General features: G+C 35.0%; 1 protein-coding gene across 1 annotated transcript in view; it reads right to left on the bottom strand.

The window, feature by feature from the left end:
• Positions 1 to 25,494, bottom strand: part of DACH2 (dachshund family transcription factor 2) — an 813,312-nt gene that overhangs the window by 499,701 nt on the left and 288,117 nt on the right. Inside the window, exon 2 of the mRNA XM_047843260.1 lies at positions 13,902 to 13,940. Coding sequence (XP_047699216.1) covers positions 13,902 to 13,940 — 39 coding nt within the window. The remainder of the gene's footprint in view (positions 1 to 13,901; positions 13,941 to 25,494) is intronic.

Below are 25,494 nucleotides of genomic sequence, written 5' to 3'. Positions count from 1 at the left end.
GCTCTGCACTGTCAGCACAGAACTCAATGTGGATTTGAACCCAAGGACGGTGAGATCATGACCTGAGCTGAAGTTAGACACTTAACCTACTGAGCCACCGAGGCCCAAAATATATTTCTTAACAGGGCCCTGCCACCCTCATTGTAGCTCTACCCAATAACTACTGTTAATTAATACAAATTATACATCCAAAGAATGTAAAAGTTCTTTAGTTGGTTTCCTGTGGTTGCAAAAGGAGTGACAAAGCACCTCCAACTGCAGCTGTAGCCTCAAACTTGAGGGCTCCAAAGGCCTTCTGACAGCCTGTGCTCACAGGAGCTTTTCTTTTTCTAAGCACCAGCTCAGTGCTGACATCACAAGAGTTTTTGCATATATACAGCTGCTACAACTGTACGTTTCTGCCTGTATTTTGTTACATCGACCCTTAATTTCAAAAAACAATTTATAAAATGTCATAAGCTGCTATACAGAACTTGGCGATAAACAGAAAATAATGTAAATAATAGTAATACAATGCAATTATTCAATAAATATTTATTGAATATTGAAGACTAAATGTCAGGAAAATATGCTGCATACTGGAGATAAAAGTGACCAGCAAAACAAAGGCATGGTCCCCACTTCATGGTGCTTATTACATTGCCACAACATTTTTGCATTTCCAAAACATTGTCACATACTTTTGCTCATTTTTTGCTCTTCACAAAAATATTATGAGGGACATTCATAGGTCCATTTTTATGGATAATAAAACAGAGATTTATAGATGTTAACTCATTTGCTTGTGATCATAAAGCTAGCTATTGTTATAGTAAGGGATTAACACAAGATATCTGCCTACAAATTCAGGGCTCTTACCACTGTATCAGCATTTCCAAAAGTATGTTTCAAGGAATTCTGGCTCTCTGAACAAAAAGATTCCTTTAATTAAAAAAGACTGAAAATCCTTGTATATCTTTTCCTATAGGTTCATAGAGCAAGTTAATAAATTACAGGCTCTGAGAAGACCTGTGGTAAACCTATATTTACTTTTATTTAACCCCATGTTAAATATTATGAAAGAAAGGGTAGGTGTGTGTGGTGAGACCATGAAACCTGCATGCATTTTCAAACTGACAGAAATTTTAGGGTACTAGCAACAATATGGAACTGAGAGAGTTTCTCTGAGAGAACTGAGAGAACCCTCTTTCTTAGCCACCTCCAATACTAACTCAGGATTGAGAAGATCAAATTGTCCCCTAACAAGAACTTCCCCTAAAGGCTGATTCTAGGATTAGGTAAAAAAATATACAAGGTGAGCTTGAAGCATTTTGTAGTGGTAGAAAGTAAGAAAATGCTCAAAAAAAATAAATCCACAGTGATGGGAGCATGTAAAAGGTACACAGGGACAACTGAAAGAGCTCCTAATGGTGAAAGCTGGAAAAATCTAAGCAATAAAATAAATATCATAGTATTGGATTATAATCCAAAATATAAAATAAATACCTAAGTCCATACTGAAACGAACGATTGCATAAATAAATGAATGAATAAATAAATAATAAATTATAAGTAAATAAGGGAGAAGGAAAAGCTCTCCCATGCAGAATTCCAAATAATTTCTATTGACATTCTGCCCTTAAGAAAGTGAAGCAAAACTTCCTCCCTGCCCCCCTTAACTGTGGGCTGCACATAGTGATTTTCTTCAAAAAACTTCCAAAGCAATATAAAGAGGGAGAGGGAGAAAAGTAACTTTACAGTAGAGAAACCTGACAAACACTACATAAACGGGGTGATCAAGGTCAATCTCAAGAATGATAAGTTATAATAATAAGGTGTACCCCTCATATGATGTGATTAAAAAAATGGCACTTTACCTCTGTGGTCTTCCTCCCAAAAACCCAATTTAACAATGAGAAAAACACCATACATATCCCAATTGAGTGTCATTCTACAAATACCTGACCTGTACTCCTCAATACTGTCAAGGTCATCCAAAACTAAGAAAGTTTGAGAAACCATCATAACAAAGAAGAGTCTAAGGAGACATGATGACTAAATGTAAGGTGGTATCCTACTTCTTGGGGCAGAAAAAAAAAACATTAAGAAAGCACTGAGGAAGTCTGAATAAAGTCTAAGCTTTAGTTAATAATAGTGTATCAATATTGGTTCATTAATTGTGACAAATTGATTCCTTAATTATAAGATGTTAACAATAGGGAAACTGAGGAAACTGAGGTATGGAAACTGAGGTACCTTTCACAAGGTATGGAAAGTCTCTGTACTATCTTTGCAATTTTCTATAAATATAAAGCTGTTCTAAAATAAAAATTTCATTAAAAGAAAAAAAAAACCCTGCCTCTACCCACCTTGTGCTAAGCCCAACTTTATTAAAAACTGCTTTATCTCTACATGAATTGGAGTCTAACTTAGTTCCAAAAAACAAACAGTGATTTTTTAAGCAGAACTGGACAAATTCAAATTAAGGAAAACACAATTTGTTTTTAATGCAACCAAAAGTAAAATATGCCTATACAATTTTTAAATGGTCTGCCTCAAATAGATGTCCCAAATCCTTTCATGTAATGTTCTGAATTTGGCAGGTGCTTTACTGCCAAATGTAAATCATACTCAAAATATTAAACCACTTTATACTTAATATGTTAGATGTATCAACATGTGATTTAATGGGTACTTGTAAAACTCATACAGCTTAAAGAATATAAAATTACTATTTTTGTTATTTAGGCTAATTTCATTTTAAAACAGTATAACCATACAGATCTGATGACCAACTGTATTACAGTAATATATTATTTGGCTAGAACTAGCCATTTAAAACGAAAATGTCCAAATCATTTAATATTCATCACAGAAAAATCAAAGAATAATTTTATTTTAATATTTAAATAAAAATATTGTCTATAGGGAGAATAGTTTATTATGATGTATCAGTCTAAAATGCTTTAAACTCTCCTAACTGCAACAAATCAAAGCATGGCTGCTGTTATTAACAGACTTCAGTATTTTATGTTTTAACAGTTTTGGCATATTTTTAAAAAAAATCTGGAGCACTGCATATGTCAGACGATCTAGCACTTTGTATTGTGGATTATGAATAATATATCTTTTACATAAATCAATTGATTGAGTTACATATTATTTTTTACATTCAGTTTTGTAATGGATTTATTTAAAAACAAGGTTTCATGTTTTATGGCTAAATAATTTAATACTTGCCCCTTTTTGAACATTAATATTAGCTAAAAAACAAAAATATCAAATGATAAAGTAACAGCAGATCTTTGGTTGCTGAGAGGAGAACTCTTTTGGCAAATATATTCTTTGTATTGAAAACTCAGTGTTATCAAAAACACTAAGCAGGACTCATCTTTAGGGCCTTTCACATGTATCTATCTACTGTAGAGCATGTTGCCATGGAACATAATTCCTTCAAGGACTGCAAACCAAAGAATGGCCATTTTGGCATAATAGTCCCATTTCTTAACATTATTTTGTAGCATTCATCAAGATGTATTACAAACCCTACCAATTAAGGAATAATGCATTGCCTTTTAAATGCACTCATACTGGGTCATAGAATCAACTCCATTTTAGCAATTAGTTAGTTACACTGGCAAACTTTTAAGATTAGGGCTATACAAGTATAGAAAATGTCACCACTGTCTTTGTAAATTAATGACATGTTCCCCATTGCATAATAGGTAGTTATCAGCCTTTCTTCTTTATCCTGTCTCAGTCATTTAGTTAAATCTACCCTGCACCTTCCAGAGAAATTCATGGTCTGTCACCCTACTTCCTGGTATCTAGATTTATGGATATTTTAGCAGCCTTTTCATTTTCATATCACTAGGCAACTCTTCTAAGTTTTTTTTAAGATAAACTTCACCTGAACATTAAGACAAGTATCCTACTACAAAGTCCATTTTCCTTCTATAAGTCCACTTTCCTTTCATTTACATTAAAGAAACACACAGCCTGAGACCTAATGAATTGTACCTTCACATTATTAAATGTAACATGCAGAACATTGCACATTATTATGCTACACATGGCCAAGAAGTTTTAGTATTCATGGGATTATGGTAATTAAGTGTTCCTTCACTTTGGGTGATATGACACTTGCTTGACTATAATGTCAATCCACTTAAAGTGTGTATAAACAACATTATCTTAGTCATTCTGCATTACATTTCCAACTGTGAGCAAAATTACAAGGTCAGAGTGGACAAGAATGTAGGTAATCCCAAGAAAACTTCATGTAAATGACTTGCTCAAGGTTCAAACTGGGTATTCAATAATAGCAAGGTAATCCCAAGGAAACTTCATGTAAATTACTTGCTCAAGGTTCAAACTGGGTATTCAATAATAGCAAAAAGGAGTATTTTCCATAGTAATATAGTATTATTATCTAGATACGATCCATGGCAAAACACATGGATATTCTTGTAGATAGAGGTAAAGATAAAAATATCCATGATTTTGATGTTTTGTAGATAAAAGATAAATGTTGTTTGCAAGGCTTTGTTTAATCTAACAAGTGTCAGTACTCCTTAAAAGAAAGAAAAAGGAATAATATAAAGAACAACTACAAATGGTTTTGTAAATAAAGATCCGTTAATATTAACATCTCAAATGTAAACAGAAGCACTTTTTAGAAACACAGATGATAAAGGCAATACAACAATGCTTGTATTTCCTCCTTTCCTATTTTCATAATAAATACTTGTCAGCCATATTTATTTTTTTAATTAATGATTTTTCAATAGTCTTGTCAAACACTTAGTGTGTTATGTCCAAGAAGTGCTGTTCTGAAAATGTTCTGATTTAAAGAAACTAGTTTAAGGTTTGGTGTGTTATCTTGTGTTTTAAGTGATTTGTTTAGTGCTTATTGAGTTAGATAACCTAATTAAATACCCACATAGGATAGGTAGGGTCTAGGCAAAATTAACCTAGAATAATTTGGCACAAGTTCCTCTGAACTTGTGGAAGTAACAGAGAAAGCAAAATAGTGGTTTTCAGAGTATGCTTAAACTATAAGATGGGGTTCCAATTAGCAAAAATAGCAATCAAAGTTCTTAAATATGAGTCCCATAGTGAGTTCACAAATAGTTCAGAAATTCACAAATAGTTCACAAATAGATTAACCAAGGTAAAAACACTCAAAAACAACTTATGTGGGATTCTCTAGGCTTATTGTCACAGTTGAACAATGAGGTTTACATATGTGAATTGTATTAAACTGGAGATCATCTGAACGAAGTGTGTGAACCACAATTTTCCTGTAATATCTGACTGTTACATTGTAAGAAGTTAGTTTACCTCCCACCAATGCCATCATCAAAATTTTTCCCAGGACTACTTATAGAGAAGCCCCCCAAAATGTCATCATTATAAGAGATAAACTGATTTAGATTTTGTTTGCCAGAACTTCCATCTTCCATAAGTAGAAGGATCACTAAAAATATAACTATATTCATGTCCTAAAAGATTTCTTTTTTAAAGTAATTGAAAATAATAGATATTCTATGCAAGAGACAGGATATACGTGTGTGTGTAAATGTGTGAGGGTATGTGAGTGTGTTTGTGTGGTATACTGGCAATTCCTGGAGTTTAAATAAAATCAGTTTCAACTGTGCATCTTTTCTACTTTAATCTCTTACAATATTAGACAGTTACATTTCTAACTGGATGTTCTTTCCAGTACACAAAGCATCTAAGAAACTCCAAAAGCTCTTTGTTAAACTCCAGGGTACAGTTCGAGCTCTTCCTAATCAAAAATCTTTCCAAACATAAAATCCAATTGGTTAACCCCCTTATCCAAAAAGAAATACAGTATATACAGAATAGTCAACCTGACTCCTCCTTCTACTTTAAGTAGTTATGTGCAGCGTCATAAAGCACTATTGGAATCAAATCTTATGTGAGTTGAAAATATTGAAAGCCCTCTTCTCTGAATCTGAAATGTACATAAAAAGAACTTGAAAGAAACATAAAGCCATAATAAATTGTAGTTGAACTTCCATTGTATTTCAGCATTTATAATGCGATGATTCAGAATAGGAAACATTGAAGATTAATTCAAAATGGTGTGTTACTACTGTCTTGTACTTATAATGCTGAGATTATTTGAATTAAGAGAAATACAAAGATAAATAGAATATAAATAAGAAACACTTATAATCTTAACTATGCCAGAGGGTGTAATAACACTTTTCACAAATTGATAAAATTTAATATTGTCTTTGTATTTCATGCACAATAAATAAATTATATCTTCAGGGAAAAGGGAAGGTATGTATTATATAACAAAAGTTATAATATGTCTCTAAGAGATCTCTTGGTCCAACATCCTAACTTTACAGATATGGCAATTGATATCCCAAGCCACGGAGTTATTTTCAGAGTTGTTTTAAGTCCGTGGACTTCTCTGACTCTTTCCAGAGGTCTTCCTGCTATACCACACTATCTCATCAAATGAGGCTTTATGAGAAAGTTCTCTGTAACCTGGAAAATACTTTACAAATTTTAAATAGTATTCTTATCCTTATCTGAACTACATATGTTTTAAAATGAAGAATAATGACACAAATAGTTTCAGTAAACATTGTTATGTGCACTAAGTGATCAGAATCAGTGTTTCATCTCTGTGTATAATCATGAATGAGAATCAATAATATAATTATTTTTTCTTAAAAGGAATTGTTTGTTAAAGATATCTACTACATTGGCAAGAATGTGAGAAAATAGGATCTATTGTATAACACAAGTGGGAGTGTAAATCAGAACACTTTTGGAAAACAATTTAGCAATAAATATTAAAGTTGAAGATGTACATAGCTCACAACTCAATGATTTTACTTCTAGGTTTATACCCCAGAGAAATTCTCCCACAATGTCACAATAAAACATGATGTCCATTTACAGTACTGTATGTAATAACAAAGAAATTGAAAACAATCTAAATGTCCATCAATATAGTAAAGAATAATCCAACTGTGGTATACTTATGCAATTAAATAGTAGAATGGACAATTAAAAAGTAAATGAACTAAATCAGCATGTATCAACATGGATAAATCTCAAAAACATGTTAAAACAATGATTACAAAAGGATAATACAGTACCAAACCATTTAGATACATTTTAAAAACACAAAAACGAATACTGCATGAACACACATGTTATTTAAAAAACAGCAATAATTCACACAAATTTTAAAACAGTGGTTAACTCTAATGAAGGGTGGAAGAGAAAGGAGATTAGTGTTAGTCATATCAATAATGCTTTACAGATACATTTTTAAAAAATGAGTTCTGAATCAAATGTAGCAAAATGTAGACTTTGTTATTGGTCAACAAATATCTTTCATTATTAACCTGCTCTTTGTATTTGAGCTAATTTATAATTAATCTTGCTAGTTTATTACCCAATCAAAATGGTGCTACAAAATTGATTTCAGAATAATGTCATTTTTTAGTAAATATAGATAGATATAGATATAGATATAGATATAGATATAGATAAATATATAGATATTTAAAGTGTTTTGGTAATTAGTCTGATTCCAGTTGTCAGGTTATAAAATATACTCATCCAAAGTATATGAGCTTTGTAATCAGACAGACTTGATTCAAAAGCTGGCTCTGATATTTGTTGGCTGTGAGGACTTAGATAAGTCATTTAACCTCTGTGCCTCAGTGCCATTATCTGTAAGACAAGATCAGAATAATATCACCTACTTTGTACTATTGTTATGAAGATTAAATGAACTAACATAACCTGGGATATGAGGCATCTGGGTGGGTAGGTCAGTTAAGCCTCAGACTCTTGATTTCAGTTCAGGTCATGATCTCACGGTTCATAGGATCAAACTCTGCATCAGGCTCCGTGCTGACAGCATGGGCCCTGCTTGGGAATCTCTCCCTCCCTTTCTCTCTGACCCTACCCTGCACTTTCTCTCATGTTCTCTCTCTCTCTCTCTCTCTCTCTCTCTCTCTCTCTCTCTCTCTCTCTCAAAATAAATAGTAAATATTTGAAAAATAATAAAATTGGGGTGCCTGGGTGGCTCAGTCAGTTAAGCATCCAACTGTGGCTCAGGTGATGATCTCGCGGTTCATGTGTTCAAGCCCGGCATTGGGCTCTGTGCTAGCTGCTCAGAGCCTGGAGCCTACTTCAGATTCTGTATCTCCCTCTCTCTCTACCCTTCCCCCACTTGTTTTCTCTCTCTCTCTCTCTCTCTCTCTTTCTCTCTCTCTCTCAAAAATAAATAAAACATTAAAAAAATTTAAAAATAATAAATAATAAAATATAAAATAAAATAAAATAAAATAAAATAACCTGGGATATCATGTCTGGAAAATGTTAGATATTATCATGTCCTGGCAAAATGAAAGTAGGAGATGTTTATTGAAATTTTTCCTGAATTATCTCATTTATATGTCTACACTGGTTTATTGTATCAAACAACATTTCTTAAATTATCTGTAAGGACTAATCAATTAACTAAGAATTTCTAGTTAGAGTTTTTACACAATAGTTGTAATTAATTAGTATATTTAAACATGGCTCATCTTTATCACACAACAGATTACTTGTGGTCAAAACTATTTGACGATCTAGAGAGGGCAGCACAGTCTACTGAAATTTTATCTAAGTAAATATCACTTATTTTGCAAATTGTCATATGTGTTGACCAATTGCCCAACAATTTCTCATATTTCATATATGCCTGTGTTAAATCTGCAACTAGAATAATTTGCTGACAAAGGACGGGCATTTTTAGTTAAAAGAACTGTGAATTCTTTATCTTTCTTTTTCAGTTTTCTATTTTTTTAAATCCTCTGATAAGTTTCTCGCCACAAATGACAATGTTAACTGACTATCCTAAGGATATATGGTGCAGATCATAGGAGCCATTAAAGCAGGTTTAGCAATGGAGGTTTTTTTTCTTTTTTTTTTCCTAGAAAGACTGGAATTTAATTGTTTCCTTTTTAGACAAATATGCTTTTGAATTGCCAGTGATAAAAGGGGTATACAAATATTAAAAGCATTGTAGCACAGTGAGATTACATTCTAAGGTCCAAGGCAAGACAGATAAACAAATGAAGTCTCACATTAGTCAAAGAGTTACTTCTTAATAAAATTTCAGATAACTAACTTTCGTTTTATATTTGCCAATGCCAATTAAAAGTTCAAATGAACTTTTATTAACTACTTACATTTCTTTTATTTCCTATTTTAACCATGTATAAAAAATAAAGGAATTTTTTAGAAGAAATTGGAAATTTGTTGAAAGACAAGTCAACTTAAAATTAAAAGAACACATGCTATATATATATATATATATATATATACATATATGGCTTTCTTCCTATTAAAGCACCAGAAGTTTTAATTATGTTATGTGACAGAACCTATATTTAAATGTTCTCTTTGGATGTGGATGTAATGATCTTTCATATTGCATTTCATTGATAAATATGAAAGCAAAAAATTCATAATTTTATCATAATTTTCAAACCAAATTAAGGAAGAATTATCCTGGTTATTTCCATATAGCAAGGAAAAATCACGAAGTGCGTAGCCGCAATTTTGAGTATGAGGAGAATTATTTACAAACACTCCATTTATTTTTTTAATTAAAAAGAAATTTTTTTAATGTTTATTTATTTATTTATTTATTTATTTATTTATTTATTTTTTAATTTTTTTTCAACATTTATTTATTTTTGGGACAGAGAGAGACAGAGCATGAACAGGGGAGGGGCAGAGAGAGAGGGAGACACAGAATCGGAAACAGGTTCCAGGCTCTGAGCCATCAGCCCAGAGCCCGACGCGGGGCTCGAACTCACGGGCTGCGAGATCGTGACCTGGCTGAAGTCGGACGCTTAACCGACTGCGCCAACCAGGCGCCCCAATGTTTATTTATTTTTGAGAGAGAGAGATAGCAGAGTGTGAGCAGGGGTGGGGAGGGGCAGAGAGAGAGAGGCAGACACAGAACTCAAAGCAGGCTCCAGGCTCTGAGCTGTCCGCACAGAGCCCGACACAGGGCTCAAACTCACAAACTGTGAGGTCATGACCTGAGCAGAAATCGGAGGCTCAATCGACTGAGCCACACAGGTGCCCCAACACTCCATTTATTTTTAATTCACTTTACATGGATTTTTCTGTCATCAAGGCCTTTGGGTGTATTTATAATATATTGTGATTTTTTTTTAATTACAATATCTAGAGGATTTACAATTTAAAGCAAACTGAGAGCCCATGGGCTAGATGCAGACCACAGATGATTTTGCTTAACCTGCACAGTATTTCTTTCTTTTTCTTTTCTTTTGTTTTTGTTTTGCTTTTTATTGAGTTGGTTACCAACATTTAAGAAGAATTAGGGAATTTCAGGTAAAAATCTGCATCCCCAGCTTCTCTTAAAAACTCAGAACCTGGGGGACCTGGGTGATTCAGTCAGATAAGCAACCGACTCTTCATTTCAGCTCAGGTCTTGATTTCACGGTTGATGAGATCAAGCCGCACATCAGGCTCCATGCTGGGCATGGACCCTGCTTGAGATTCTTTCTCTGCCTCTCTCCCTATGCTCCTCTCCCTGTACTCTCTCCCACTCTTTTCTCTAAAAAAATTAATGAAAATAAAAAATAAAAACTGAGAGCTTAACAACATTGGGCCTACATTCCCAGATGGTAGCAATAAGTTGAGCTAAGTAATAGCTGCCACCTTTGGAAAGAATACATACTCTCTAGGTCACCATAGTCCCCACCAATCCCTATTGCTTATGGTCTTTCATTTACTTTACCAGCCTTGCCTCAGTAGGCATTAGAGTTTGCAATTCTCCTGTTTCTCTGTAGTTTATGCGAGTGAATCAGTATATATACTTTTAAGAACATTTAATGGTTTTTCTCAGATCACAGGAAATGTAAGAATGCACTACCTATATATGTACATATGTAATGTGTGCTCTGATCAATATATAATAAACCTATAAAAACCTCTCTGACCTCAGCCGCAGCAATTTCTTACTTGACACATCTCCAAAGGCAAGGGAATTAAAAACAAAAATGAACTCTTGGGACCTCATGAAGATAAAAAGCTTCTGCACTGCAAAGGAAACAGTCAACAAAACTAAAAGGCAACCGACAGAATGGGAAAGATATTTGCAAATGACATATCAGACAAAGGGCTAGTATCCAAAATCTATAAAGAACTCACCAAACTCCACACCTGAAAAACAATCCAGTGAAGAAATGGGCAGAAAACATGAATGGACACTTCTCTAAAGAAGACATCCAGATGGCCAACAGGCACATGAAAAGATGCTCAACGTCACTCCTCATCAGGGAAATACAAATCAAAACCAAACTGAGGTATATCCTCACGCCAGTCAGAGTGGCTAAAATGAAGATCAGGAGACTGTAGGTGCTGGCAAGGATGTGGAGAAACGGGAACCTTCTTGCACTGTTGGTGGGAATGCAAACTGGTGCAGCCACTCTGGAAAACAATGTGGAGTTTCCTCAAAAAATCAAAAATAGATCTACCCTATAACTCAGCAATAGCACTGCTAGGAATTTACCCAAGAGATACAGGAGTGCTGATGCATAGGGGCACTTGTACCCCAATGTTTCTAGCAGAACTTTCAACAATAGACAAATTGTGGAAAGAGCCTAAATGTCCATCAACTGATGAATGGATAAGGAAATTGTGGTTTATATACACAATGGAATGCTACTTGGCAATGAGAAAGAATGAAATGTGGCCTTTTGTAGCAATGTGGATGGAACTGGAGAGTGTTATGCTATGTGAAATAAGTCATACAGAGAAAGACAGATACCATATGTTTTCACTCTTATGTGGATCCTGAGAAACTTAACAGAAGACCATGGGCGAGGGGAAAGAAAAAAAAAAAGAGAGAGGGAGGGAGCCAAACCGTAAGAGACTCTTAAAAACTGAGAATAAACTGAGGGTTGATGGGGGGTGGGAGAGAGTGGGAAGTGGGTGATGGGCATTGAGGAGGGCACCTGTTGGGATGAGCACTGTGTGTTGTATGGAAACCAATTTGACAATAAATTTCATAAAATAAAATAATAAAATAAAATAAAATAAATCTATACAGGGGCATCTGGGTGGCTCAGTCAGTTAAGCGTCTGACCTAAGCTCAGGTCATGATCTCGCAATTTGTGAGTTCCAGCCCCATGTTGGGCTTGCTGCTATCAGTGCAGAGTCTGCTTTGGACCCCCTCTCTCTCTGTCCCTCCCTCACTTGAGTGCTCTTTCTCTCAAAAATAAAAATTAAAAAAAATAAATATATAGTGATAAACTACTGTTATAATTAAATAAGAGGGCATTGCATTAATTTGCATGTCATTTTACTAGTAAAATTAAAATACAATGAAAGTAAATTTCAATGTCTGAATTCAATTGTACTCATATAAAATAAAAAAAATTACTTTCAAAATCCCAAACCTTAACTCAAAACTCAATCCATTTAAATTTTTTGGTTAAAATCATTCATTAATGAAATCTAGTGGGTTCTAATCTCCCATAACACAAAAGTGTCCAATGGAAAGTTTGGCACTTAAGGAGGCGCATCCGCTGCTTCAGGTCACTTGGGTATTATTTAGTGTGCATGATATTTAAAAGTAACATTTAGTATAGGAAATATCCCAGATATTGCAAACATCACCATAGTGCTTTCAATTTTCTATGTTGAAAATCCAGAATAAATCACATGGTGTGGTTCTCTTCTCCCCCACAACCCTATGACATTTTTGTTGTACAAAAATATGGATAAAACATGTATCAAGGGCAGCCCTGAAGATATTGGGGAAAAGTCCCCAAAGGGTGACTTAACGTGAGAAGGGTCCATGGAAGAGAAGAGGGGGCAGTATTGCCAGGCAATATCAAAATGAACTTTATAGGATGCCTGGCTGACTCAGTCAGTAGAGCATGAGACTCTAGATCTCAGGGTTGTGAGTTTGAGCCCCATGTTGAGTGTACAGATTACTTAAAAGATAAAAAAAAATCTTTTTAAAAAATGTACTTGAGCATGATGGATTTCCTTCCTCTTCCCTTGCTTCTCTGAGTTACTGTCCATTATTTTCCCCATTACAACCTAAAAGGTATAAAGCCTAGAGCAATATGGTATCTCTGATTGCAATTCAACTGAAATTGTCATAGATATTTCAGGAAGTTTCAAGCATAAATCTTCCTAGATTTCAAACTATTTTTTAAAAATATATTTTTAGAAAAAAATAATTTTGAATATTTTAGAACTACTAGCATGCTTACAAAATATACCCATGCCTAATGCTTAGAATAATTACAGAAGAATAGATGGCCTATTTTTTTTCCATTATTGCTATACCACACTTAATAGTCTGTGCTGCCCTTCAAAAGTGTATGTACCTTCCTAAGCATTCCAGAGTCATGAGGGAAGTGAATTATCTTCTCACTGTTTTACAAAGTTGTCATGGTTTTCATGTCAGTGACCCTCACTCAACCCACATCAATTTTGTAGCCTTTCTCTAGACTCCGCTTTAGTTCCCAGGGAAGGAGTTACTTCCTGTGGCTGGAAGTCATCTCCCCACTGCATAGTCCTAGGATCCATTCTGAGTTAAGAGATATAAATGATTACTGTCAATAGTGACACTACAGCAACACAAATTAACTAGTACCTTCAAATAGACAGGATCTAATTAGCTATTTGGATTTCATTTTTCTTTTTACCAAGGATTAAGAAAGATTCAACATTTGTTCTGAAACATTTCAATAGCTCTACTTTCCTACCTTAATAAGTATAGTACAGGAAACAAAATTATTAAAGTTGGGCTGAATTTGTACAGGCTCCAGGACATTCCCAGAAAGTTGATTTAAAAAAAATAAATACATAAATACCTGTTAACAGCTTGTTTTCTTGTCATTTGCCTCTTTCTTCTAAAAGGAGAGTGTAGCAAAAAATAAATAAATAAAACTGGTTAATCAAGAGTTCTGGATAGTTAGCTTCCAATTAATCAAGGCTTTATTATATTTCACACACACAAAAATCTTAAATTCTTCAAGAATTTTAGATAGGTTACATACAATGAAACACCAGCAAGGAAGAGCACAAAGAAGGTAGAAAAGCTTGAATTGTTATTAGATAATGTTTTAAATTATATGGACAATGGTATTATATTTCTGGTCTAATCCCCACTGGGTAAAGAATAATCTGAAATGTCATGTGGTTTAGGGCTTTTCCATATATGAAGGCAAGGAAATAAGATTATAGATTTCTGTTTATAAAAATGGCCTCGGGTCATAACAATTCCAAAAAAAAAATTCAGCAATATTGAATCTTCTTTCTTTCTCTCAAGAGTTTTCTTCCCATCCCAATGGGTGTTCCAATACTTTTAGAGGAAAAAAAATCCCCTTCTAGGTTTTTTTTTTATTTTTTTTATTTGGCCAACAGGATGATGACAGTGAGCCAATATCAGTTTTATGCCTTAATTTTCTAAACATGGAGCCATGTAATCACATAGCTCACTGTATACTTATTTCTGGAGCAATAATGAACTATCTTACATCCTCCCCAAAAGGGTTACACACACACACACACACACACACACACACACACACAGAGTCATACACACATCCACACAAAATAAACACATGCAAAAAAGATTAATAAAAAACCCCCACAAGATTAGCTTAATTAAGAAAGCAAACATTTTTTCCAGTAGTATAGTATTTCCCACTGTTTACAAACTCCTTAGTGAAGAACAGTGAAATCTAAAACATATTGCTTCCAGAGAAGATGGCAGAGTAGGAGGACCCTTGGCTCACCTCGTCCCATGGTTACACCTAGATAACATCCACATTAGAGTAAATAAACCAGAAAATGACCCAAAGACTGACAGAACAGACTCTCCATAGATAAATGTAGAAAAGATGCCACATTAAAGAGGGTAGAAAGGGCAGAGATATAGTTAAGAGTCAAACTGACATGTAGGACTGTCCATGGAAGGGAGGGATACCTTGGGCAAAGAAAATAAAGGGGAGCAGATCCTACACCAAACATGACAGGCATGGGGAACACAAAGTGGGAAGATGAATCTCCATAATATTTGACTTTGAAAACCAAAGGAACCTAACTTTGTTTGTTCTTAACAATCAGTAGGGCTTAACACATGGAACGTTAAAATTCAGCAACTCCACTCTGGAAGATCCAGAGGGCAATTGCAACCTGAGTGCCTGCCATTAAATAAACAGCATAACAAACAGCCCCACTGACATACAGCATAGAAGCAGTGGTTTGAAAAATGCCTGGGGTATACAGGAAGGAGATTTATTTACTAATGTCAGAGCAGGTGCTGGGGAAGAGCTCTTTGAGGACTTCTAGAAAAAAAGAGCTGGCAGGGGGCATTTCCCTCTCCTGCCCTACAGCCTACCTACCCAGACAACTGTGGGAACTACTGCAGATGAATAATCTCCACAAATCTTGCCCCACCCCTGTGCTCATCTACAGACTATCCCCTCCATCCCAGATTGGGGAAGAGTTTTCCCAGGGTGGCTGAAGGTAACCTCCTGCAGTACAGCAGCATAGACCTTGCTGACACTGTGCTCCCCACCCCACATTTTCCTATAGACATGCCCTCTCCAACAGGCCTTTGTCAGGAGACCATCCAAAGTAATGCCATAAGTCTGGCAGGGTGAAGCAAACATGACAGAGGCCACCACCACTCCAAAGTGATCCCTGCCCTAGGGAAAGAGGAAGATACCCACACATGCAATTCTGACTGCAAATCCAGCAGAGGCATATACATCTACTCTGATTCTAGGACCCGCCCACCAATGACAGCTTCTCAGGGGACAAGATAGGGAGAGTGCCCTGCAGTTTGGTGCTGCCATAGCTCTGGCAAATGCCTGGTCTGATTCAACTCAAGCCTAAGGCAGCTTCAAACTCACTAACACAGGGACCAAACCATGACTACAAGAGGCAAAGAGAGCCACTGAAGATGACTGTACTGAAGGTAAAAACAGCTCAGACACAATAATAGCAGGGTATATGCAACAAACATAGAATACACCTTTGATGTGCCAGGTTATGGAAAACGGGACATTGCATTGCAGCGCATGACAGGACCTCTTCTTCATAACGTCACTTCTTTCAAGAGACGGAGACTTACCTGACTTTCCTAACATATAGAAACAGACACAGAGAGCTAGACAGAATGAGGACACAAAGGAATATGACCCAAATGAAAAAGAGGATGAAATCACAGCAAGAGAATTAAATGAATCAAAGATAGGTAATACGACTAATAGAAAACTTAAAGTAATGGTCATAAAGATAATTCACTGGACTTGAACAAAGAGTGGAAATCCTCAGCGAGACTGTCAATAAAAAGATAGAAAATATAGGGGGTGTCAGTGTGACTCAGTTAGTTAAGCAACCAGCTCTTGACCGGCTCAGGTCATGATCTCAGTTTGTGAGTTTGAGCCCCACACTGGGCTCTGCACTGACAGTGTGGAGCCTGCTGGGGATTCTCTCTCCCTCTCTCTCTCCCCCTCCCCTACTCATGTGGTCTCTAAATAAATAAATAAATAAATAACCTTTTAAAAGATAGAAAACATAAAAGAGAACCAATCAGAAATGAAGAATTCAATAACTGAAAATAAAAATACACTAAAAGGAATAAAGAATAGATTAGAAGAAGCAGAACAGATCAGTGACTTGGAGGACAGAATAAAGAAAAGCAATCAAATTGAACATGACATAGCAAAAATAACAATAATAAAAAAATGAAAATAGAGACACTCAGTGACACCACAAAGCATAACATTATCATTATAGGGATCCCATAAAGAGAAGAGTGAGAAAAGGGGATGGAAACTGTATTTTAAGAGATAACAGCTGAAAATTTCCAGAATATGGGGAAGGAAACAGAAATCCAGATCCAGGAGACACAGAGAGAGCCCAAAAAAAATCAACCAAAGGAGGTCCACACAAAGACACACAGTTACTAAAATGGCAAAATGTGGTGACAAAGAGAGAATGTTAAAAGCAGAAAGAGGAAAGAAAACACTTACATACAAAGGAAACCCCATAAGGCTATCAGTTGGCTTTTCATCAGAAACTGCAGGATTAAATGGAGTGGCATGATATATTCAAATTGTTGAAAGAAAAGAAAAAAAAAAAACTACAACCAAGAATACTCTATCCAGAAAGGCTATCATTCAGAATAGAGGAAGAGACAAGATAAACAAAAGTTAAAGGAATTCATCACCACTACCAGCCTTACAAGAAATGTTTAAGAGGATTCTTTGAGTGGAAAGAAAACCACAAGCAAGAGTAATAAAAGTAGGAAGCACAAAAGCATTAAAATCAATTATACCTATAAAAATCAGCCAAAGTATTCACAATATAAAAGGATATAAAGTATTACATCATATATCTAAAATGTTCAGGGAAGAGGAGTAAAAATTTAGTGCTTTTAGAATGGGTTTAAACTTAAGCAACCATCAACTTAATATAGACTGCCATATGCATGAGATGTTATATACAAGCCTAATGATAACCACAAATAAAAACTAGTAATATATAGGCAAAAAAATAAAAAGAATCCAAGTATGTCACTAAAAAAAGCCAGCAAACTATGAGAGAAGAGAGCAAGAGAAGAGAGAAAACTACAAAAACAACCATAAAGCACATAACAAAATAGAAATAAACATACATGTATCCATAATGACTTTGAAAGTTAAATGGCTACATGTACCATTGAAAAAAATGGAATAAATAGCCAGACCTATCTATATGCTGCCAACAAGAGATTCATTTCAGACTTAAAGACACATGCAGTTTACAAGTGAAGGGATGGAGAAACATTTATGTCATTCTGCTTCCTCTAGTCTATTCTTCATTCCCTCTAGTATACATCTATCATCCAATTGGAAGTGAAAAGAAATCAGGGGTAGTGATACTTATATCAGACAAAATAGACTCTAAAACAAAGACGTTAACAAGAGACAAAGAATTACATTACATAAAGAGAAAATCCCAACAGGGAGATATAACAATTGTAAATATTTATGACCCAAAATGGAAGCACCCAAATACATAAAGCAGCTGAAAACAAACAAAGGAAGTATTTGACAGTAATAGAATAATAGGGTACTTTAATACCCACTTACATCAATGGACAGATCATCCAAACAAAATCAACAAGGAAACAGTGGCTTTGAATGACACATTGGACCAGATGTATCTAACAGATATATTCAGAACATTCCATCTTAAAAAAGCAGAATACATATTCTTTTCAAGTGCACATGGAACATTTTCCAGAATAGGTCACATATTAGGCCACAAAACAAGTCTCAACAAATTAAAAATGATCAAAGTCGTGCCATGCATCTTTTCCAATGACAACACCATGAAACTAGAAATCAACCACAAGAAAAAACCTGGAAGGAATACAAATACATGGAGGTTAAATACCATGCTACTAGGGGTGCCTGGGTGGCTCAGTCGGTTAAATGTCCGACTTCAGCTCAGGTCATGATCTCGCGGTCCGTGAGTTCAAGCCCCGCGTGGGGCTCTGTGCTGACAGCTCAGAGCCTGGAACCTGTTTCAGATTCTGTGTTTCCCTCTCTCTCTGACCCTCCCCCATTCATGCTCTGTCTCTCTCTGTCTCAAAAATAAATAAACGTTAAAAAAAATTTTAAATACCATGCTACTAAACAATGAGTGGGTCAATCAATAAATCAAAGAAAAAATAAAAATTACATGAAAATAAATGCAAATGAAAACACAACAGTCAGAACAATTCTGGATGCAGCAAAGGTGGTTCTAGGAGGGAAGTTCACAGTAATACAAGCCTATTTCAAGAAGCAAGAAAAATCTCAAATAAACAATCTAACCTTACATCAAAAGGATATAGGGGCGCCTGGGTGGCGCAGTCGGTTAAGCATCCGACTTCAGCCAGGTCACGATCTCGCGGTCCGTGAGTTCGAGCCCCGCGTCAGGCTCTGGGCTGATGGCTCGGAGCCTGGAGCCTGTTTCCGATTCTGTGTCTCCCTCTCTCTCTGCCCCTCCCCCGTTCATGCTCTGTCTCTCTCTGTCCCAAAAATAAATAAAAAACGTTGAAAAAAATTTTTTTAAATAAATAAAAAAATAAAGGATATAGAAAAAGAACAAACAATGCCTAAAAACAGTAGAAAGAAGGAAAAAAGAAAGAGTCAAGCAGAACTAAAATTAAATAGAAAATAAAAAGGGGGCGCCTGGGTGGCTCAGTTGGTTAAGCATCTGACATCGGCTCAGGTCATGATTTTGCAGTTTGTGGGTTCGAGCCCTGCATCGGGCTCCATGCTGACAGCTCAGAGCCTGGAGTCTGTTTCAGATTCTGTGTGTGTGTGTGTCTCTCTCTCTTAAAAAATATTTTAAAAAATTTCAATAGAAAATAAAAAAGAAATGAAACAGATCAATGAACTCAGGGACTGAGTCTTTGAAATAAATCAACAAAATTGATAAACCTTTAGCCAGGATCATCAGAAACAAAAAGGGGAGGGGACTCAAATGATGAAAATCAAAAATGAAAGGAGATAAATAACAATCAGCACCACAGAAACACAAAGGATTATAAGAGAAGATTATGAAAAATTACATGCCAACAAATTGGACAATCTAGAAGAAACAAATTCCTAGAAATATGACCTCCCAAAACTGAATCAGGAAGAAATAGAAAATTTGAACAATTATTATTAATGAAACTGAATCAGTAATCAAAACATTTTCAACAAACAAAAGTCCAGAACCAGATGGCTTCACAGGTGAATTCTACCAAACCTATAAGAAAGAATCAATACCTATTCTCTAATTATTCCAAGAAGTAAAAGAGGAAGAAAGCTTCCAAATTCATCCTATGAGGCCAGAATTACTCTGATACCAAAACCAGATAAGGAGAACTACAAGCCAATATCTCCAATGAACACAGATGAAAAAATCCTGAGCAAAATATTAGCAAACCAAGTCAAATAATACATTTGAAAAATCATTCAACTTAATAAAGTGGGATTTATTCCTGGGATGCAAAGGTGGCTCAATATTCACCAATGAATAAGTGTGGTGCATCAAATCAATATGAGAAAGGATAAAAATCACTTGATCATTTCAATAGATGAGGAAAAAGCATTTCACAAAGTACAACATCCATTCATGATAAAAATCCTCAACAAAATTGGTTTAGAGGGACCATACCTCAATGTAAAAGGGCCTTATATGAAAAAGCCACAGCTAACAGCATAAACAATGCTGAAAAACTTAGAGCTTTTCCCCTAAGGTCAGGAACAAGATAAGGATGTCCACTCTCAACACGTTTATCCAACATAGTACTGGAAGTCCTAGCCACAGCAATCAGATAACAAAAGGAAAGTAATCTAAATTGGTAAGAAAGAAGTAAAATTTTCACCATTTGCAGATGACATGATACTATATAGAAAGAACACAAAACACTCCAACAAGAAACTACTAGAACTGCTAAATGAATTCAGTAAAGTTTCAGGATACAAAATCAGTATACAGAAATCCAATGCATTTCTGTACACTAATAATTAAGAAGCAGAAAGACAAATTAAGAAAATAATTCTACATACAATTGCACCAAAAAGAACAAAATACCAAGGAATAAACTTAACCAAGGAGGTGAAACATCTCTACACTGAAAACCATAATACACTGATGAAAGAAATTACAGCTTACACAAATCAAAAGATATTCTATACGAATGAATTGGGAGAAGAAATATTATTAAAATTCCCATACTACCCAAAGAAATCTATAGATTTAATGCAAGCCCTATCAAAATACAAAATATATTTTTCACAGAACTAGAACAAACAATCCTAAAATTTGTATGGAAACAAAAAACACCCTGAATAGCCCAAGCAATCTTGAAAAAGAAAAACAAGACTGGAAATACCACAATCCCAGATTTAAGGATATACTACAAAGCCATAATAATCAAAATAGTATGGTACTGGCACAAATATAGACACATATATCAATATAACATAATAGAGAGCCCAGAAATAAACCCATGAATAAACGGTCATTTAATCTTTGACAAAGGAGGCAGGAAGATGCAATGAAAAAGGGGAAATGGTGTTTGGAAAACTGGACAACAACATGCAAAAAAATGAAACTGGATCACTTTCTTACACAATACACAAACATAAACTAAAAATGGAAAAAACCTTCAGAAGTAGACCTGAAATCATAAAAAATCCTAGCAGAGAGCACAGGCTGTAAATGCTCTGACATCAGCCATAGAAACATTTTTCTAGATATGTCTCCTGAGGGAAAGGAAACAAAAGCAAAAGTAAACTACTGGGACTACACCAGAATAAAAAGCTTCTGCACAGTAAAGGAAACAATCAACAAAACTAAAAGGCAGCCTACAGAATGAGAGAAGATATTTGTAAATGACATATCCTATAAAGGGTTTAGTATTCAAAATCTATAAAGAATTTAACAAAATCAACATCCAGAAAACAAATAATCCAAATAAAATGAGCAGAAGACATGAACAGACATTTCTCCAGATAAGTCATCCACATGGCCAACAGACACATGAAAAGATGCTCAAAATCACTCATCATCACGGAAATGCAAACCAAAACCACAATGAGATGTCACCTCACACCTGCCAGAATGGCTAAAAACAACAACACATGAAACAACAGATGTTGGGAAGGATGTGGAGAAATAGGAACACTTGTGCACTGTTGGTGGGAATGCAAATTGGTGCAGCCACTGTGTAAAACAGTATGGAGGTTCCTCAAAAAATTAAAAATAGAATTACCCTATGACCCAGTAATTCCACTGTTCAGCATTTACCCAAAAAATACAAAAACATGAATTCAAAAGATATAGGCTCCTCTATGTTTACTGCAGCATTATTTACAATAGCCAAATTATAGAAGTAACCCAGTGTCCATCAATAGATGAATGGATAGAGAAGATGAAGTATATATAGACAATGGAATTGTACTCAGTCATAAAAGAGAATAAAATCTTGTCATTTGCAAAACACAGATGGATCTAGAAGGTATAATGCTAAGTGAAATAAGGTAATCAGAAAAAGGCAAATACCATAAGACTTCACTCATATGTGGAATTTAAGAAACTAAACAAATGAACCTAGAAAAAGAGAAACAAAAAAAAATAGACTCTTAACTATCTATAGGGAACAAACTAATGGTTACCAGAGGTGAGGTGGGTAGGGGAATAGGTGAAATAGGTGAAGAGTTTAAGAGTACTGATGATTCCTGAGTAATGTATAGAATTGTTGAAACACTGTACGGTATGCCTGAATATAACACTGTGTGTTAGGTATACTGGAATTAAAACTAAAACTGAAAAAAAGTACATATAAAATAAAACAATATGCTTTAAAAAACTCTAAGGACTGCAATTTGGCTCTTTTGAGCTTTAGCACACTTTCTTGGTAGTACAGAAATAGGAACCTCCTTATAATGCCCACTACAAATATATATATAGCTGGTTCATCATCCTTCTGTAATCTCTCGAAATAGCATTTTTGTTAGAAGTCTCCTCCAGTAAGTCAGTCAGAGAAAGACAAATACCATATGACTTCACTCATATGAGGAATTTAAGAAAAAAGGGGGGGGCACCTGGGTGGCTCGGTCAGTTAAGTGTCCAGCTTAAGCTCAGGCATGATATTGTGGTTCGTGGGTTAGATCCCCACGTTGGACTCTGTGCTAACACCTCAGAGCCAGGAGCCTATTTCGGATTCTGTGTCTCCCTCTCTCTCTGCCCTCCCCCACTCACGTTCTCTCTCTCTCTCAAAAATAAACATTAAAAAAATTTTATAAAAGAAAAAAATGAACAAACAAAAAAGAGACAAAGAATCTCAACTAAGAGAACAAACAGATGGTTATGACAGGGCCAGTGGGTGGGGGATGGATGAAATAGGTGAAGGGGATTAATAGTGTATTTATCGTGATGAGCACTGAGTTTAAAATTGTTGAATCGCTATATTGTACACCTGAAACTAATATAACACTGTGTTAATTTTATTGAAATTTTTAAAAATTAAATTGAAAAAAGTCTCTTTTCAGGTTTTTTTGTTGTTTGCTTGTTTGTTTTGAAAGGTAACTCTTTTCTGCTTAAAGGTCTGCATAAAGGTTACTAAATAAAGCAGAAATGCAAACATATATCTGGGGATGCTAGGGAAAGGAGGTGGGAGTGAAGGAAAGTGAACCTTTTTTTCACCTATTCTTGTGTTCTGTCGTTTGACTGTCAGAACTATGTGATTTTGCTTTATAGTTCACTCACCCAACCTGTTTTGAAATGACACTTTCTTAAAGTGAAATATATTCATGCATACTAAGTCAATGATAATGCATACTTCCTTAATTCAATGGACTATATGTTACTGGATTGGAGGATTTTATGTTTCCTTTTAGTAGAGATATCCTCTCTTTCCAAAGTTTCTACAAAACTTTCTGAAGTCAACAGAACTTTTTTGGCTGTCACCATATGTATATAATTATATTAAGTTCAAAAAAAATCATTTACATCTTCTATGACCTGAGATTCATAGATTATTTAAGTTTAGACTTTAAAATTACCAAATACTGGGGTACCTGAGTGGCACCCAACCCAGGTTGAGCATCCAACTTCAGCTCAGGTCATCTCATGGCTTGTGAGTTCAAGCCTCACATCATGCTGACAGCTCAGAGCCTGGAACCTGCTTTGGATTCTGTGTCTCCCTCTCTCTCTCTCTCTCTCTCTCTCTTCCCCTCCCCGACTCGCTCTGTCTCTCCCTCTCTCAAAAATAAATAAAAACATTAAAATATTTTAAAAATTAAATAAAATAAAATTACCAAATACTGAAACATTCTTGTTACAATTATCCAATAAATATATAAATGCCCATGAATTAACTGTTCTGTTATTAAGGATTTTAACATTTCTTAGAAATTAGGAGTTCACTTAACTTTAAAATTTTTTTTCTTTGTCTGGTCAGGTGTGAGAATGTATTTTACAATACTGCCTAACACTAGCTATGGCTCTAGGACTTTATAGACAAGTTAAATACATATACATTATGTTTGATGTTCAAAAAAAGTGTGACTTCTATACTGCTTAATTTGTTCATTCTTTGTGTCAATTTATTTTAGATTTCCTTCTACTTTTCCAAGTAATCAACATTTTGGAAAATTTGACTAAATAAGCAGATGATGCTACAGATATTATCAAATCAGTATAAAACAGCTGTCATTTGGGTTTCCTGGAGTTGGCCTAGAATGATTATCTCCCTCTGATACCTCCTAGTCTTTTGAAATTACCTTTTGCTGCCTCTCTCCATTTCTAAGTTTGGCTGTGAAATTAAAACTATGAATAAAGGGCCTGAAATTCACTAGAATTTATCTTTGTGGCTGAAATATACTAACAACCACATTCTTATAAAGCTACTGACAAAATGGGGTTATACATGTTCAAGAACACTGGGTCAGATACTATATTCAATACACCACTACCACCAATAAAACTATTACCAAGATCCTACATCATATTGTGATAAAGTAGTAAGGGTCTGTACACAGCTTAGCAGATCCAATCATCATCATTGCTGCACATGATCAGAACACCAGTTATCCTGACTGTAGGAAGACTCTCCCCCATACACAAGTTATGACTAGAAATTGATTCTGCACCAGTTGAGACTCAAGAATTAAGTAAGTGAGGGAAGGTGATATTTCTACTTTGTCAAGATAATTTTTAATCTGTAATAATTATAAATACATTTTCGTACTTTGATTCTTCTAACTTGTAGTGTGTGGACAAAAGGCAACAAAGTTAATAGCAATGCTTGCCACCCATACCCTTCTCTGATTGGAGTCAGATTAGTAGAAGAATCAGAGATATGGAATTGTTACATTTGAAACCTAAACTTGGACCACAGAATCATATTTAACAATTGATAAACATCATACAAAACACAAGAGGTAACAAAATATTACAAAGTGAGGAGTCTGCTTAAGAAGTCACAGAACCATTGGATTTAAGTATTTTAGTCATTTTGAAGATAAATTTAAAATTCACTATCAAATATCACATAGTAGGCCCTACCTCTGATGTGAAGGTAACCAAATAAAGTGTTACATTTGCTAATTATTCAAATAGAGAAAATTACTTAAAATAGAGCATTTTAAATATATAGTCAAACTTTGAGATGATCTACTCCAATGGATTTGAAACTGGACTCTAAGGAACTTAAGGAAAGTGCTGGTGGTTAGTAAAAGGAAAGATAAGAGGGAGCCATTCCTTTTCATCCCTTCAATTAATAGTGAAGCTCTTTTTTTCTACATAATATATTGGGAGTCTGAACTGCTCTACTTTACTACCCACCACCACCACCACCATTTACCAGATGAGAAAATTAGCCGCTCAGATGTACAATTATTTGGCCAAGATTGCATAGAA

Source organism: Prionailurus viverrinus, chromosome X (assembly GCF_022837055.1).
Source record: "Prionailurus viverrinus isolate Anna chromosome X, UM_Priviv_1.0, whole genome shotgun sequence".
NCBI lineage: Eukaryota > Metazoa > Chordata > Mammalia > Carnivora > Felidae > Prionailurus > Prionailurus viverrinus.
This window is presented reverse-complemented; position numbering and strand designations above follow the sequence as displayed.